This window comes from Pongo abelii, chromosome 13 (assembly GCF_028885655.2).
Source record: "Pongo abelii isolate AG06213 chromosome 13, NHGRI_mPonAbe1-v2.0_pri, whole genome shotgun sequence".
In the NCBI taxonomy this organism is placed as follows: domain Eukaryota; kingdom Metazoa; phylum Chordata; class Mammalia; order Primates; family Hominidae; genus Pongo; species Pongo abelii.
Window position 1 is genome coordinate 24,589,999 of NC_071998.2, and position 14,410 is coordinate 24,604,408.

Genomic DNA, 14,410 nt, shown 5'->3' on the forward strand with positions numbered 1-14,410 from the left:
TGATTTTGAAATTTGGTAATGGGCACATGGGCATTTATGATAGTAATACTATTCTCTCTACTCTAAAATGTTTCCATAATAGAATTTTATACAAAAATAAAGCAAGCAAAGGGTTTTTAAAAAGATAGCATGGGATGGCCAGGCGCGGTGGCTCACGCCTGTAATCTCAGCACTTTGGGAGGCCGAGGTGGGTGGATCACGAGGTCAGGAGATTGAGACCATCCTAACACATGGTGAAACCCCGTTTCTACTAAAAATACAAAAAATTAGCCGGGCGTGGTGGCAGGCGCCTGTAGTCCCAGCTACTCAGGAGGCTGAGGCAGGAGAATGGCGTGAACCTGGGAGGCGGAGCTTGCAGTGAGCCGAGATCGCACCACCGCACTCCAGCCTGGGCGGCAGAGCGAGACTCCATCTCAAAAAAAAAAAAAAAGATAGCATGGGATAAACGGGCCAATAACTCCACATGGTTGTGTCTAAGCAGGACTGGACCCGACTCTGGCAGTTTCTGAGAAAACCCCTCATGTTTCCAAAGTGACCGCCCATATGGATTTGCAGACTGTGCTGACCAGAACCTAGGACACCTGGCTCCTAGGAGTGGCGAGGGGCTGGTCCTGGGGACCAGGATGCTCTTGGCTGAGTGTGAGCTCAATGGGCAACACCTAGCTGTCTTCTTGTCCAGTCCCACAGGAACACTAAGTGCTGTGACCTTCATGGTGACCTTGTAAACTGCCCTAACCACCCTTCCAGAGGTTTTGTGCAGGAATCACAGAGCAGGTGCTGCTAGGACTTGTCTGTGGAAAGCCAGAACAGGAGTAGGCACCCCTCTCCTTCTGGGCTTTGAAGTAACTTTTAGCCCCACTGCCTTGGTTACAGTAGGGCAGCAGAGAAGGAGCACCATCCTGCCTTCCCTTCCTCTCCCTGACAAGTGACAAACAACTGGGACAACTGGGGCTATGACTAAGTGCTCTAAAGTTGGTTTCAGGCCACAATTCTGGTTTCTCCAAATAAAGCCCAACAGTTCCCCAACTCTCAGAGCTCCTTCCCTGCTCCTGTCTGAGAAAACATCTGGCAGACTTGCCCCTTGCCAACTTGGTTTTCTTTTCTCTTTAAATCATGAATATGTTTGTTATAAAAATTATTCAAACCATATAGAAGTAGACAGAGCAAAACAAGAAAGTACTATCCACCCCCATCACCGGCAATTCTCACCCCCACACCCACTTCCATCTTCAGAGTAACTATTCTTTTTTTTTTTGAGACGGAGTCTGTCTCTCTGTCGCCCAGGGTGGAGCGCAGTGGTGCGATCTCGGCTCACTGCAACCTCTGTCTCCCAGGTTCAACTGATTCTGTTGCCTCAGTCTCCCAAGTAGCTGTGTTTACAGGTGCCCGCCACCACACCAGGCTACTTTTTTGTATTTTTAGTAGAGATGGGTTTTCACCTTGTTGGCCAGGCTGGTCTCGAACTCCTGACCTCAAGTGATCCACCCGCCTTGGCCTCCCAAAGTGCTGGGATTACAGGCGTGAGCCACCGCGCCCGGCCCAGAGTAACTATTCCTAACTACACGATGTTTCAGTCTTAAACCATCTGGTATGACAGACTGAATCCACTTCCCAGTGTCACCATCTACGCCATGGAAATTATGTCCAGTGACTGTTCTCTCTAGAATAGAGCACTACAAACAACAAACTTAGGACCCCTCTGGTGGGAACAAATGTGTCTGATACCCTAACTAAACATTACATATCTGAACACGGTACCCCAAGGCCAGGCCTGAGGAGGCCACCAATGGCTGGTGCAGCTCAGGACAATTCAGCCCCTGCTGGCTTTTCTGGACAGAGAGGTCCCCTTGGAAAGCAGCTGGAGAATCTTACTTGTCTGACTGATGTCTGTGATGAGGAATCGGTGGTGGAGGCCGTGCCTGCATTTCCCTTTCTAGCACACCTGTCAGCGTGGTAGGAGGACAAACGGACTTCCCCCTGATAAAAGTCAAAACACCAAGCATTGAAAAGTGAGAATTGTTTGTGGAGATGGACAGAAAGCTAGAAACTCAGCCCTTGATTTTGGCACTATGACACTACTGAGCACTCTCTGGTATGAACTGTCTGCTCTCAGGCATGGCCACCTGCATTTAACCCCCTGTCCCTTCCACCCACCTATGCCAGGACCGTGGCTTGCTTCATGTCAGACTTGTTTTCTTCATTGGGAAGTTCTTCCTATTCCCAGGTTCTGAGAGTGATCCTAGGTCCTCCCTGTCCCCTCCTGGTCACATTATTGCTTCAGTTTCCTATGATGGCAAAACACCATTCCGAGGGGGTGCCTCGAACCAGAGTCCAGCATTCTTTCTGTTTTCCCCATGCCAAGAGGACAGAGCCAAGGAGAGGACAGACAGGAACAGGAGACAGAAGGAGAAAAGAGCAGATATGATGGGCAGGCCCCCTTGCCTGAAGAAATGCTGCTTCCAGCATCTGCTATGACTGTAGGCAGATGTGACACTTGTGCATTTTGAGTGCATCTGCCCTGTGGGTCGAGGCATAGGTTTTGCTCTTTGGCTCAGACCTTTAGATTATCTGGGAAGTGCCAGAGAAGCAGATTTTCCTTCTACTTTTCCAAGAGGGAGAGTGGTAGTAAGAAAGACAAATATTGACAGACCCTGCTTCTTGGGTCCAGTTTGCCCTGCTTAGGAGTTCTTCCTCTGACAGTGGGATTGACCTACCTGATGGCAGTGACCACCACATTGCGCTTCGGTTCACTGTCATAGCTCACGCTCTCCAGGCCATAAACTTGGGCCAGGTCATGGATGATCCGGCGGTGGTCTCTGTTCATGGGAGGGAAGCTGTGGCTTTTCTTACTATTCTTTCCCTGTATTGAGGAAAAAGATGACTGATTGATCATATCATCCTGAAAACAAAATGCTTACAACTCACAACACAAGAATTGCAAGGATCACTAAGAGGTGATTTTAGAGGCCCACAGCACAGAGCATTTGACTAACTGCCAAGCAAGCCTGGAGGGGTTTGGGAAGATGGGCATTGATGCACTTCTTTCACCTACTCCGTGAGCCACAACAGTAGCAGCTGGACAGGGTTAGGGACAAAGGGTAAGTGAACTGCGACTTAGGTAGACAGCATAATGGTTCTTCCTGATGGGTTCCATAACTGGGGAGTGGGTGATATTCCCCAAAAATGACTAAATAAATTAAAGACTTACAAAACAAGAAAATATTATTTCCTTTAAAAGTATGTTCTACTTTAAAAATCATGAGTATTCAGATACAGACACACAATCAGAGAAACGCATCTGTTTGGGTTTCTTAATTAGGAGAGGAACAATGCATTCCATTTTCTCCTTCATGTTAATATTCTGCTGGGAAGTGGTAACAGAAGGGAGGAAAGGAGGGGAATGGGAAGAGGGTAAGGAGACTGGGAAGGAAAACCACCAGCATTAGATACAGGGGCTAAAGCAGCCATCTTGTCCTTACTCACCGTCCCCTCTGATGGAAGTGGGAGGGAGCCAATGCAGCACTGGGGGCTTCTGACTAAACTCAAGACTTTTTCACTTAAAGCTACCTCCGTGACATCCCTGGCCGCCTCCAGGACAGGGGTCTCCCTCTTCCGAAGGAGTCTATCCCACTGCTCTCCAGCTGTAGTCATCCAACTTTCATCCTTCCCAAAGGGGACATTCCTGCCTTTGGAATTATAAAGAACAGTGGGCTTTCCTAGCATACAATAGCCCTTCAAAGATCTGAGGGGCTAGAGTGTCTTCCTAAGTGTCCCACACAGTCACTCAACTATCACTATTGAGCTCCCTCACCCAGAGTTTCTTCATCCATTCTTAGGCACTTGGCCAGCATTTTTATTTTCTTTTTCTTTTTTTTTTCAGACAGGATCTCAAGCTGGAGATCCAAGCTGGAGTACAGTGACTCAACCTCAGCTTACTGCAGGCTTGACCTCCCGGGCTTAAGCAATCCTCCTGCCTCAGCCCCCTGAGTAGCTGGGATTACAGGTGTGCACCACCACACCTGGCTAATTTTTTATTTTTTGTAGAGAGGGTTTTGCCACGTTGCCCAGGCTGATCGTGAACTCCTGGACTCAAGTGATCCGCCTGCTGCCTCAGCCTCCCGAAGTGCTGGGATTACAGGTGTGAGCCACCTTGCCTGGTATTTACTTACAGCTGACTGCAGATCTTTCTTTCTTTCTTTCTTTTTGAGATGGAGTTTCACTCTTGTTGCCCAGGCTGGAGTGCAGTGGCAGAATCTCAGCTCACAGCAACCTCCACCTCCCGGGTTCAAGGAATTCTCCTGCCTCAGCTTTGCAAGTAGCTGGAATAACAGGTGCCCGCCACCACACCCAGCTAATTTTTATATTTTTAGTAGAGACAGGGTTTCGCCATGTTGGCCAAGCTGATCTAGAACTCCTGACCTCAAGTGATCTGCCTGCCTTGGCCTCCCAAAGTGCTGGGATTACAGGCATGAGACAACACGCCTGGCCGACTGTAGATCTTTTCTGCAGTCAACTGTCCTGAACCAGGACAGGCTTCCACAGATGTTATAATGGCTGTGTTTTGAGAAAGATAAGGATCCTCAAAGAAGTTGTGACTTTTTCCTACAACTACTCTAGGTTGACAGTGTTTCCAGGACTTGATTGCTTTTTTTTTTTTCATCAAGCTGGCCTTAGAGAAATGTCCAGTGGGATGTTTCGACTTCAACCTTATTCACGGCCTCCACGAGGGTTTCCATTTCCTTCTCAACGTCACTGACAAACTTTAAGTCCTTCCTGAAATGAGAAATCACCAGTGAACTCTGTCTGTCTCTGCCCTTCTGAGAACCCCTTTCACCCATCCTCTCCCTGTAAAGCGGAGACAATAGACAATGCTGGCAGAAAAACTGCAGAGATCGGGAATTGTCAGAAAACAGAAGGATGACTGTGACGGAAGAAAGAACAAAAGAGAAAAATATAAGAAATGAGAAGATGAAAGGAGAAATAGCCACTGGAGGGCCAGGCACTCCAGGAGAAAAATAAGAGCTGTTATAGCTCCAAGTGAGAATGCATGTGAATGTGAGACTGGGGTGGACAGAGGTGGAATGAAGCCCAGAGATCCTCCAATTTAGTCTAGTCCAGCCCTTGGGAGGCCCAAACTCTTACCATTGCCACACCCAAACTCTTATCTCAACCTCACCCCAAGTTCAGTTCTTTAAGGGGACAGTTTCAAGAAACCAAGAGGATATTTATTATACAGCACATAATCTCTTACAATAGATAAACAAACAAACTTGAACTGGCTTAATCACAGGAGGAGTACATATTAGTTATGACATCTCAAAAGACCAAACACTCTGACAAGCCTCAATTAAGAAAGCAGGTAACAAGTTACATACCTGGCATCTTCTTTCAAGCTATCACTGAATTTTGACCCTGAAGAACGTATATTGAAGGGATCAGAATCCTCACTGATATGAAATGCCTCTGCTAATCTCCTGAAAGGGAGAGAGAGGTATGCAAATAAAAGGAGTGGGAGGGAAACTATCTTACAGTAACCCTGAGTGCCTACTATATCCTAAATTCTTTACACATTATTTATCTCTATTTTGGTAAACTGGATTATTAAGGAGAGAATAACAACAACTTGGGACATGAGGTGGTATTGTCTTCATAAAAGAAAATAAAACAGATCTATAAGGATCTGAGCAAGTCATAGGCTGAACACTGGGGACTTAGATTATTTGGGGAAGAGGAGTTTGGGGGTGTGGGATCACTGAGAATGGTCAATGGGGGATGACTTTCTCTGAGGCTTTGTTTAAAGATAAGGTACATAAAATAGACATACAAATGTTAAAATTAATATAGAAATCTGAAAAGTAAAGAATTCCATTAACATATACACTTCATTTTTATACATTTCTTGGCTGGGTGCGGTGGCTCACACCTGTAATCCTAGGACTCTGGGAGGCCAAGGTAGGTGGATCACTTGAGGCCAGGAGTTTGAGACCAGCCTCGTCAACATGGTGAAACCCTGTCTCTACTAAAAATACAAAAATTAGCCGGGTGTGGTGGCACGTGCCTGTAATCCTAGCTGCTAGGAGGCTGAGGCATGAGAATCACTTGAACCCAGGAGAAAGAGGTTGCAGTGAACCGAGATTTCGCCACTGCACTCCAGCCTGGGCGACACAGTGAGAATCTGTCTAAAAATAATAATAATAATAATAAATAACACATTTCTTATTTTATTTTTATTGACCCATTGTCATTGCTTCATATTTATGAAGCACAGTTTGATGTCTCAGTACATATATACTATGTTGTATAATGACCAAATCAGTGTATTAGGCATATTCATCACCTGATGCCCTCATTATTTCACTGTGGTGAGAATACACAGAAGCCTCTTTTCTAGCTATTTTGTAAAATACTACACCTTACCGGTAACCACCATCACCCCATTGTGCCATAGAACACCAGAACTTAGGCTGGGCACAGTGGCTCACGCCTGTAATCCCAGCACTTTGGGAGGCCAAGGTGGGCGGATCACCTGAAGCCAGGAGCTCAAGACCAGCCTGACCAACATGGAGAAACCTCGTCTCTACTAAAAATACAAAAATTAGTCAGGTGTGGTGGTGTATGCCTGTAATCCCAGCTACTCAGGAGGCTGGGGCAGGAGAATCGCTTGAACCCGGGAGGCAGAGCTTGCAGCGAGCTGAGATAGCGCCATTGCACTACAGCCTGGACAACAAGAGCAAAACTCCTTCTCAAAACAAACAAACAAACAAACAAACCAACCAACCACCGGAACTTATTACTACCATCTATTTGTAACTTTGTATCCACTGACCAACCTCTCCTCATCCTCCCCTTTCCATCCTGTCCCCCTTCTCAGTCAGATAACACTGTTCTACTCTCTGCTTCTATATTATTTTTTAAATATTCTACATATGAGTGAGATCGTGTGGTATCTGTCTTTCTGTGTCTGGCTTATTTCACTTAACATGATGTCCTCCAGGTCCATCCATGTTGTTGCAAATGACAGGGTTTCATTTTTTCTATGGCCAAATAGTATTCCATTCTGTATATATACCCCATTTTCTTTATCCATTCAGCCATGTTGGCCACTTCAGTTGATTTCATATCTTGGCTATTGTAAATAGTGCTGCAACAAATGTGAGAGTACAGGTATCTCTACAGATTTGATTTCCTCTGTAGAGATACCAAGTAATAGGATTGCCAGATCATATGGTAGTTCTATTTTTAATGTGAGGAAATTCCATACTGTTTTCCATAGTGGCTATACTAATTTACAATCCCACCAAGAGTGTGTAAGTGTTCCCTTTTTTCTAATTGTTTTTTTTTTGAGGCTGGGTCTGGCTCTTGTTGCCCAGGCTGGAGTGCAGTGGCATGATCTCAGCTCACTGTAACTTCCACCTCCTGGGCTTAAGCCATTCTCCTACCTCAACCTCTCCAGTAGCTGGCACTACAAGTGTGCCACCATGCCCGGCTAATTTTTGTATTTTTTGTAGAGACAGGGTTTTGCTATGTTGCCCAGGCTGGTCTTGAACTCCTGAGCTCAAGCGATCCACTGGCCTCAGCCACCCAAATGCTGGGATTATGGGGATGAGCTGCTGTAACGGGCCCCTTTTTTCACTATAACGTTTCTCTCTCTCTATGTATATGTATATATATATATATTTGGAGATGGAGTCTTGCTCTTGTGGCCCAGGCTGGAGTACAATGGCATGATCTCGGTTCACTGAAACCTCCGCTCCTGGATTCAAGCGATTCTACTGCCTCAGCCTCCCGAGTAGCTGGGATTACAGGCGCCCGCCACCATGCCCAGCTAATTTTTGTATCTTTTGTAGAGATGGGGTTTCACCATGTTGGCCAGGCTGGTCTTGAACTCCTGACCTCAGGAGATCCACCCGCCTCGACCTCCCAAAGTGCTGGGATTATGGGTGTGAGCCACTGCGCCCGGCCTTTCTCTATAATTTTAAGTAGCTGCCATTATTATATTCAAAATTGTCTCACCCCCCAAAAATAAGAATGTGAGGTAATGCATATGCTAATTAGCTTGATTTAGCCATTCCACAATGTATACATACACATCATGCTGTATTACCATAAATATATACCATTTTTAATAAAAAAATTTAAAAAATTTAAAAAACCTTGTTTCTTTGCCTCTCCCCAGCATTATCTTGTTAGCATTTCTCATATTATTATTTTGTTTTCACACTTAACTGTTTTCATGGCTCATAGTCTTGTAATTATGTTCCCATATTTTAATCATTTCCCATTTAGGTTTCTTTAATAGTTCCTCAGTTTCTCAATATTATATATGACACAATTAATATCTCTGTGCAAAAAGCTTTGAAAATGTTTCCAGTTGTGGGGTACATGAAGTGGACATAAGACTCTTGATCAATGTGGAGTAAGTGGTCTCCAGAAATGCCACTTTGTGCCCTAGCCATCAGTGTCTGAATCTCATGGCATCTCACCAACATTCAAGTTATTTTATTTTTTTAAAGCTAGATTTCTGCTTAGCACTTAGTACAATTTTCATTTACACTGCACCAGGAGTCACTTACAAGCTTAGTGCCCACAAGAATCTGGTTCACACTGCTAGATTTCCAATTTTTCAAAAGAGGCTTACTCTTCAAATTTTCAAGAGAATTTGTAGGGGAAGATCTTTTGATGTTTTGGTTAGTTGGCCACTAATTCAAATTTAAACACCAATAAAACCTGTCTGTGGGCTGAATTTGGCCTGCTAGTTTTTTATTTCTACAATAGAGATATACACACATGCATACACACATACATATATATACCCACAGGTGTATGCGTGTATATATGTGTGTGTATATATAGATATAACTTTAGATGGACTTTTCTTTAAATTTGCATTTTTTTATCTTAGGTTTGTGTGTATTTATGAAAGACTCTATCCAGTAAGGGTCATTATGTCATCACCAAGATTGAGGAGAAATTCAAAAGGCTTTCAAAAATAGCCAGTTTTAATCAGTAACATTTACTGAGTATCTACTATGCACCAAGCTCTTGTGCCAAGAGATTTATGAGTATCATTTTTAGTTTTAATGTATTAATCCTCACAACAACTCTGGAAGGTAAATACTGTTATTGTCATCATTTCTAGATTTTTAAGAAACCTAAGGCTTACAGACAATATGTGACTTGCCCAAGGTCTCACAGCTAAGTGATTTGTGAAGCCAGGATTCAAATCCAGACAATCTGACTCCAGAGCTCTGGCTCTAACTAGTATAGAATATGTCTTTCAACCACCAAAAGTACATTTCCATGTTTGGAGACCTTCTGTGTATTCACTATAGCATTTCTGAATACCTAGGACTCCTAATTTACATTCTGCAGCTGAGAACACTGACTGACGGTTCCTAAAGGGCAAGGGTTTTGAACGGCACTCACTAGAAAGTTATCATAAGGGTCAAACCAAGGAAAATTTGGACAGCACTACTAGTCATCATATTACCTTCTACACACTTAATACGTAAAGAGGTACTACTAAAATTGCTGAAAGTCAAACTTCAAGGTAAAATAGGGCTATACCTTGTCTGCATTTGTCTAACTTTTTATCTTAAATAAATTTCAAAGACAAGTTATGAGAATATTACAATAAACTTCTATATACCCCTCACCTAAATTCTCCAATTATTAACATTTTGCAGGGCTATTCAATTTAATCAATCTTTGCTAGAATCAGAAAGTTTGTCAGTCATTGAATAAATGCCTCTTGATCTGATAGAGCATCCTCAAATAACTTACTGCAGACATCATATTTAATGGTGAAATACTTAAAGTTTTCCCCATAAGATGGAAGATTAGTCAGGAATATCTATTTTTTTTGGTGAGACTGAGTCTTGCTCTATCACCTAGGCTGGAGTGCGGTGGCACCATCTCGGCTCACTGCACCCTCTGCCTCCCGGGTTCAAGCAATTCTCTTGCCTCAGCCTCCTGAGTAGCTGGGACTACAGGCGTCTGCCACCACGCCCGGCAATTTTTGTATTTTTAGTAGAGACACGGTTTCACCATGTTGGCCAGGCTGGTCTCGAACTCTTGACCTCAAGTGATCCGCCCGCCTCAGTCTCCCAAAGTGCTGGGATTACAGGCATGAGCCACTGCGCCCAGCCAAGGAATATCTATCATTACCACCTTCCATTCAACAATATACTGAAGGCCCTAGCCAGTACAATGAGGTAAGAAGAAGAAATAAAAGTTAAGAATTGGAAAGAAGGAAAAAAGGTAAAAGAAAAAAGAAAGGAAAAAATAACAGGAATTGAAAATAAATAAAATTGCTATTATTAGAAGACACGACTGTGTATATGCAAAATCCAAAATAATCTACAATATCAGAAATAAGTGAATTTAGCAAGGTTGCTAAATAAGTCAATAAATATCAATTGTATTTCTAAATACCAGCAACAAGCAATTAGAAAATACCAATTTAGGCCGGGTGTGGTGGCTCACGCCTGTAAACCCAGCACTTTGGAAGGCTGAGGCAGGAGGATTGCTTGAGCCCAGGAATGTGAGACCAGCCTGGCCAACATAGCGAGATGCCATCTCTACCAAAAAAAAAAAAAAAAAAAAAAAAAATTAGCTGGTTGTGGTACAAAAAAATGTAAAAATTAGCTGGGTGTGGTGGCATGCACTTGCAGTTCCAGCTACTTGGGAGGTGAGGTGGGAGGATCACTTGAACCCAGGAGGTAGAGGCTGCAGTGAGCTGTAATTGTGCCATTGCAATCCAGCCTGGGAGACAGAGTGAGACTCTGTATCAAAAAAAGAAAAAAAAAAAAAAATCAAGCCATTCATAGAATTTTTTTGCCTTATCTGTGATATATTTTTATGCCTGCTGAAGCATATAAATATCTTCTGTAAAACATTTCTAAAATGAGCATTTGCTTTAAAATGAAATCCTTGTAATTTGCATTTTTTCTTGAGGATGTCAACCTGGTCAAAAACAAAATAAACAAAACACTTGTCACATTAAATAATAATAATAATTTAAAAAAAATTAAAAGTTGGCCAGGCGCAGTGGCTCATGCCTGTAATCCCAGCACTTTGGGAGGCTGAGGTGGGCAGATCATGAGGTCAGGAGTTTGAGACTGTCCTGGCTAACATGGTGAAACCCCGCCTCTACTAAAAATACAAAAAATTAGCCGTGTGTAGTGGTGGGCGCCTGTAGTCCCAGCTACTCAGGAGGCTGAGGCAGGAGAATGGCGTGAACCCGGGAGGTGGAGCTTGCAGTGAGCTGAGATCGCGCCATTGCACTCCAGCCTGGGCAACAGAGCAAGACTCCGTCTCAAAAAAAAAAAAAAAATTACGAGTAATACAAGAAAAATAAACCCATCTATAGCAGCATCAAAAAGCAAGAAACAAATCTACTGAAAGAATACAAAATCTATATATAGAAAACCATAACGTATCATTGAGAGAAATCAAAGAAGACATGAAATGCCAGAATACACCTTCCTCTTGGACTAGAAAATTTAATATTGTAAAGATTCCAAATTGACCTACAAGTTAAATACCAACTCAATCAAAATCCCAGCAGGTTTCTTGGGTATATATTATAATAATAAGCCAATTGTGAAATATAAGTGGAAATGGGCTGGGTGCAGTAGCTCATGCTTATAATCCCAGCACTTTGTGGGGCCAAGGCAGGAGGTTCGCTTGAGCCAGAAGTTTGAGACCACCCTGGTCAACATAGTAAAACCCTGTAGTCCTATCTATTTTGGAGGCTGAGGCACGAGGATCCCTGGAGCCCAGGAGTTCAAGGGTGCAGTGAACTATGATTGTGCCACTACATTCCAGCATGGGTGACAGAGCAAGACCCTATCTCAATAAATAAATAAATAAATGAAAAAGACATTAAGTGGAAATGTAAAGGGCTAAGAATAAAGAATAATCAAAGACAATATTGAAGAAAAGTCATGGTTGAGGATATATACTACCAGATATTAAGACTTGTTATAAAGGCACAATAATTAAGACAGTGTGATACTAGTGCAGTTGAACAGGATGAGCTCAGAAACAGACTCACATATATATATATTTGATATATTTTTATTTATTTATTTATTTATTTATTTATTTATTTTTTGATGCGGAGTCTCACACTGTCGCCCAGGCTGGAGTGCAGTGGCATCATCTCGGCTCACTGCAAGCTCTGCCTCCTGGGTTCATGCCATTCTCCTGCCTCAGCCTCCCGAGTAGCTGAGACTACAAGCGCCCGCCACCATGCCCGGCTAATTTTTTGTATTTTTAGTAGAGATGGGGTTTTACCAGGATGGTCTCGATCTCCTGACCTCGTGATCCACCCGCCTCAGTTTCCCAAAGTGTTGGGATTACAGGCGTGAGCCATCATGCCCGGCTTATTTTTTTTGTTTTTTTTTTGAGACAGGGTTTCACTCTGTCACCAAGAGTATAGTCCAGACTGGTGATCACGGCTCACTGTAGCCTCAACCTTGCAGGTTCAAGCAATCCTCCCACCTCAAGTCTCCCAAGTAGCTGGGACTACAGGTGTGCACCACCACACCTGGCTAATTTTATTTTATTTTTTGTACAGATGAGGTTTTGCCAAGTTGCCCAGGCTTATACGTGATTTATGACAGAGGCGGCACTGCAGAGTGCTGGGAAAAGGACAATCTTGGTACTGGTCAAATGGATATTCGCATGGAAAAAAGCTGATCTGTAAACTCTCCTTATCCATACTCAAAAAAATCAGTACAGGTCAACTGTAGATTTAAAATGTGAAAGGTAAAATAATACACTTTCTAGATAATAACAGAATATTGTCATTGCCTCAGGATAGACAAATTTTTCTAAATAGGACATGAAAAGTGCTTATTAAGAAAATCAAATAAACTGGATAATATTAACATTAAAAATTTCTGTTTATCAAAAGACAACAAGAGTTCTTTAGCTTCTGGGATTAAAAAAAGGCATCAAGAGAGTAAAAAATGAAGGTACAGAGTGCAACAAAGTACTCACAATGTATACATAAAGCCAACAAAGGACTCATATTCAGAATACATAAATAATTCCTACTAATCAATACAAAAAGAGCACAAAAAAATAAGCAAAGGACTTTTACAGGCACTTTAAAAATGAGGCTATCCAATGGCCAGTAACCACAAAAAAGGTGCTCAATCTCTTAAGTCATCAGGAAAATAGAAATTAAAAGCTCAATGACATCTTGTTATACACATCTATAAAATGGCTAAAATTAAAAAGTGACAATTTCAAGTGCTGACAAAAATGTACAGCAATGGGAATTATTCTTTGCTGGTGGGAGTGTAATTTGGGACAATCACTTTGGACACTGGCAGAATCTGCTAATGCTGAACATACATAAACTCTATTAATCAGCAATTCTACTTCTGGCTTATATCCAACAGAAATGTACAGAAATATAGAGCAAAGCAAGTTTAAGAATGTTCTGGGCTGGGCATGGTGGTTCACGCTTGTAATCCCAACACTTTGGGAGGTCGAGGCAGGTGGATCACCTGAGGTCAGGAGTTCGAGACCAGCCTGGCCAACATGGTGAAACCCCATTTCTACTAAAAATACAAAAATCAGCTGGGCATGGTGGTGCACGCCTGTAATGCCAACTACTCTGGAGGCTAAGGCAAGAGAATCGCTTGAACCCGGGAGGCAGAGGTGGCAGTGAGCCAAGATCATGCCATTGCACTCCAGCCTAGGCGACAAGAGCAAAACTCCATCTCAAAAAAAAAAAAAAAAAGAATTCTTAACAGTTTTATTTGTAATAGTCTAACAGTTAATACAAAGATATCCATTAACAGTATAATGGGTAAATGAATAGTAATACAAAAAAAATCATGCAGGAATAAAAATGAATAAAGCATTGCTACATGCAACAACAGGAGTGAATGTCACAAAAATGTAACGAAAGAAGCCAGACAAAAATAATACAAACTACATGATTTCATCGCTTACATAAAGTTCAAAAACTAATCTAAAGAGAAGTTAGGATAGAGGTTTCACCTTTATGTAGAGTGCAAGAGACAGTTCTGGTAATTATCTTTTCACCTGTATCCATACTCAACTGTATTCATTTAGTGACACAAATGATTACACAACTGTATTCATTTAGTGACGATTCACTGATCTGCACACTTCCAATCTTCAACATGTATGCTAAACTTCAATGAAAAGTTAATTAAACATTGTTTTAAACCTCTTATCTCTGAGTCAGGAAGTTGGCCAGTTCCTGAATAAGTATGCTGTGTTATGTGATATTTATATCATGCCCAAAACCACACAGCTCATGTTTCTCAATATGCTGAAATCACCTGAGTGGTTTATCCTTAAGACAATTCAATTCTTGGTAACGGCATTTCTCTTGCTCTTTGATAACAGTAAAAGATGCAGC

At 42.4% G+C, this 14,410-nt stretch overlaps 1 protein-coding gene across 4 annotated transcripts in view; it reads right to left on the reverse strand.

Moving 5' to 3' along the window:
- The window catches only part of NFX1 (nuclear transcription factor, X-box binding 1), an 80,464-nt gene that overhangs the window by 1,658 nt on the left and 64,396 nt on the right, over positions 1–14,410 (reverse strand). For 2 of the 4 annotated variants that reach the window (XM_024252262.3, XM_024252261.3), the window contains exons 20-23: positions 5,376–5,474; positions 4,707–4,773; positions 2,715–2,860; positions 1,873–1,977 (exon numbers count right to left, since the gene is read on the reverse strand). In XM_024252262.3, coding sequence (XP_024108030.2) covers positions 1,873–1,977; positions 2,715–2,860; positions 4,707–4,773; positions 5,376–5,474 — 417 coding nt within the window. Of the gene's footprint in view, positions 1–1,872; positions 1,978–2,714; positions 2,861–4,169; positions 4,774–5,375; positions 5,475–14,410 lie in introns of those variants that run through there. The other 2 variants (XR_008509548.2, XR_008509547.2) reach the window with 1 other exon arrangement.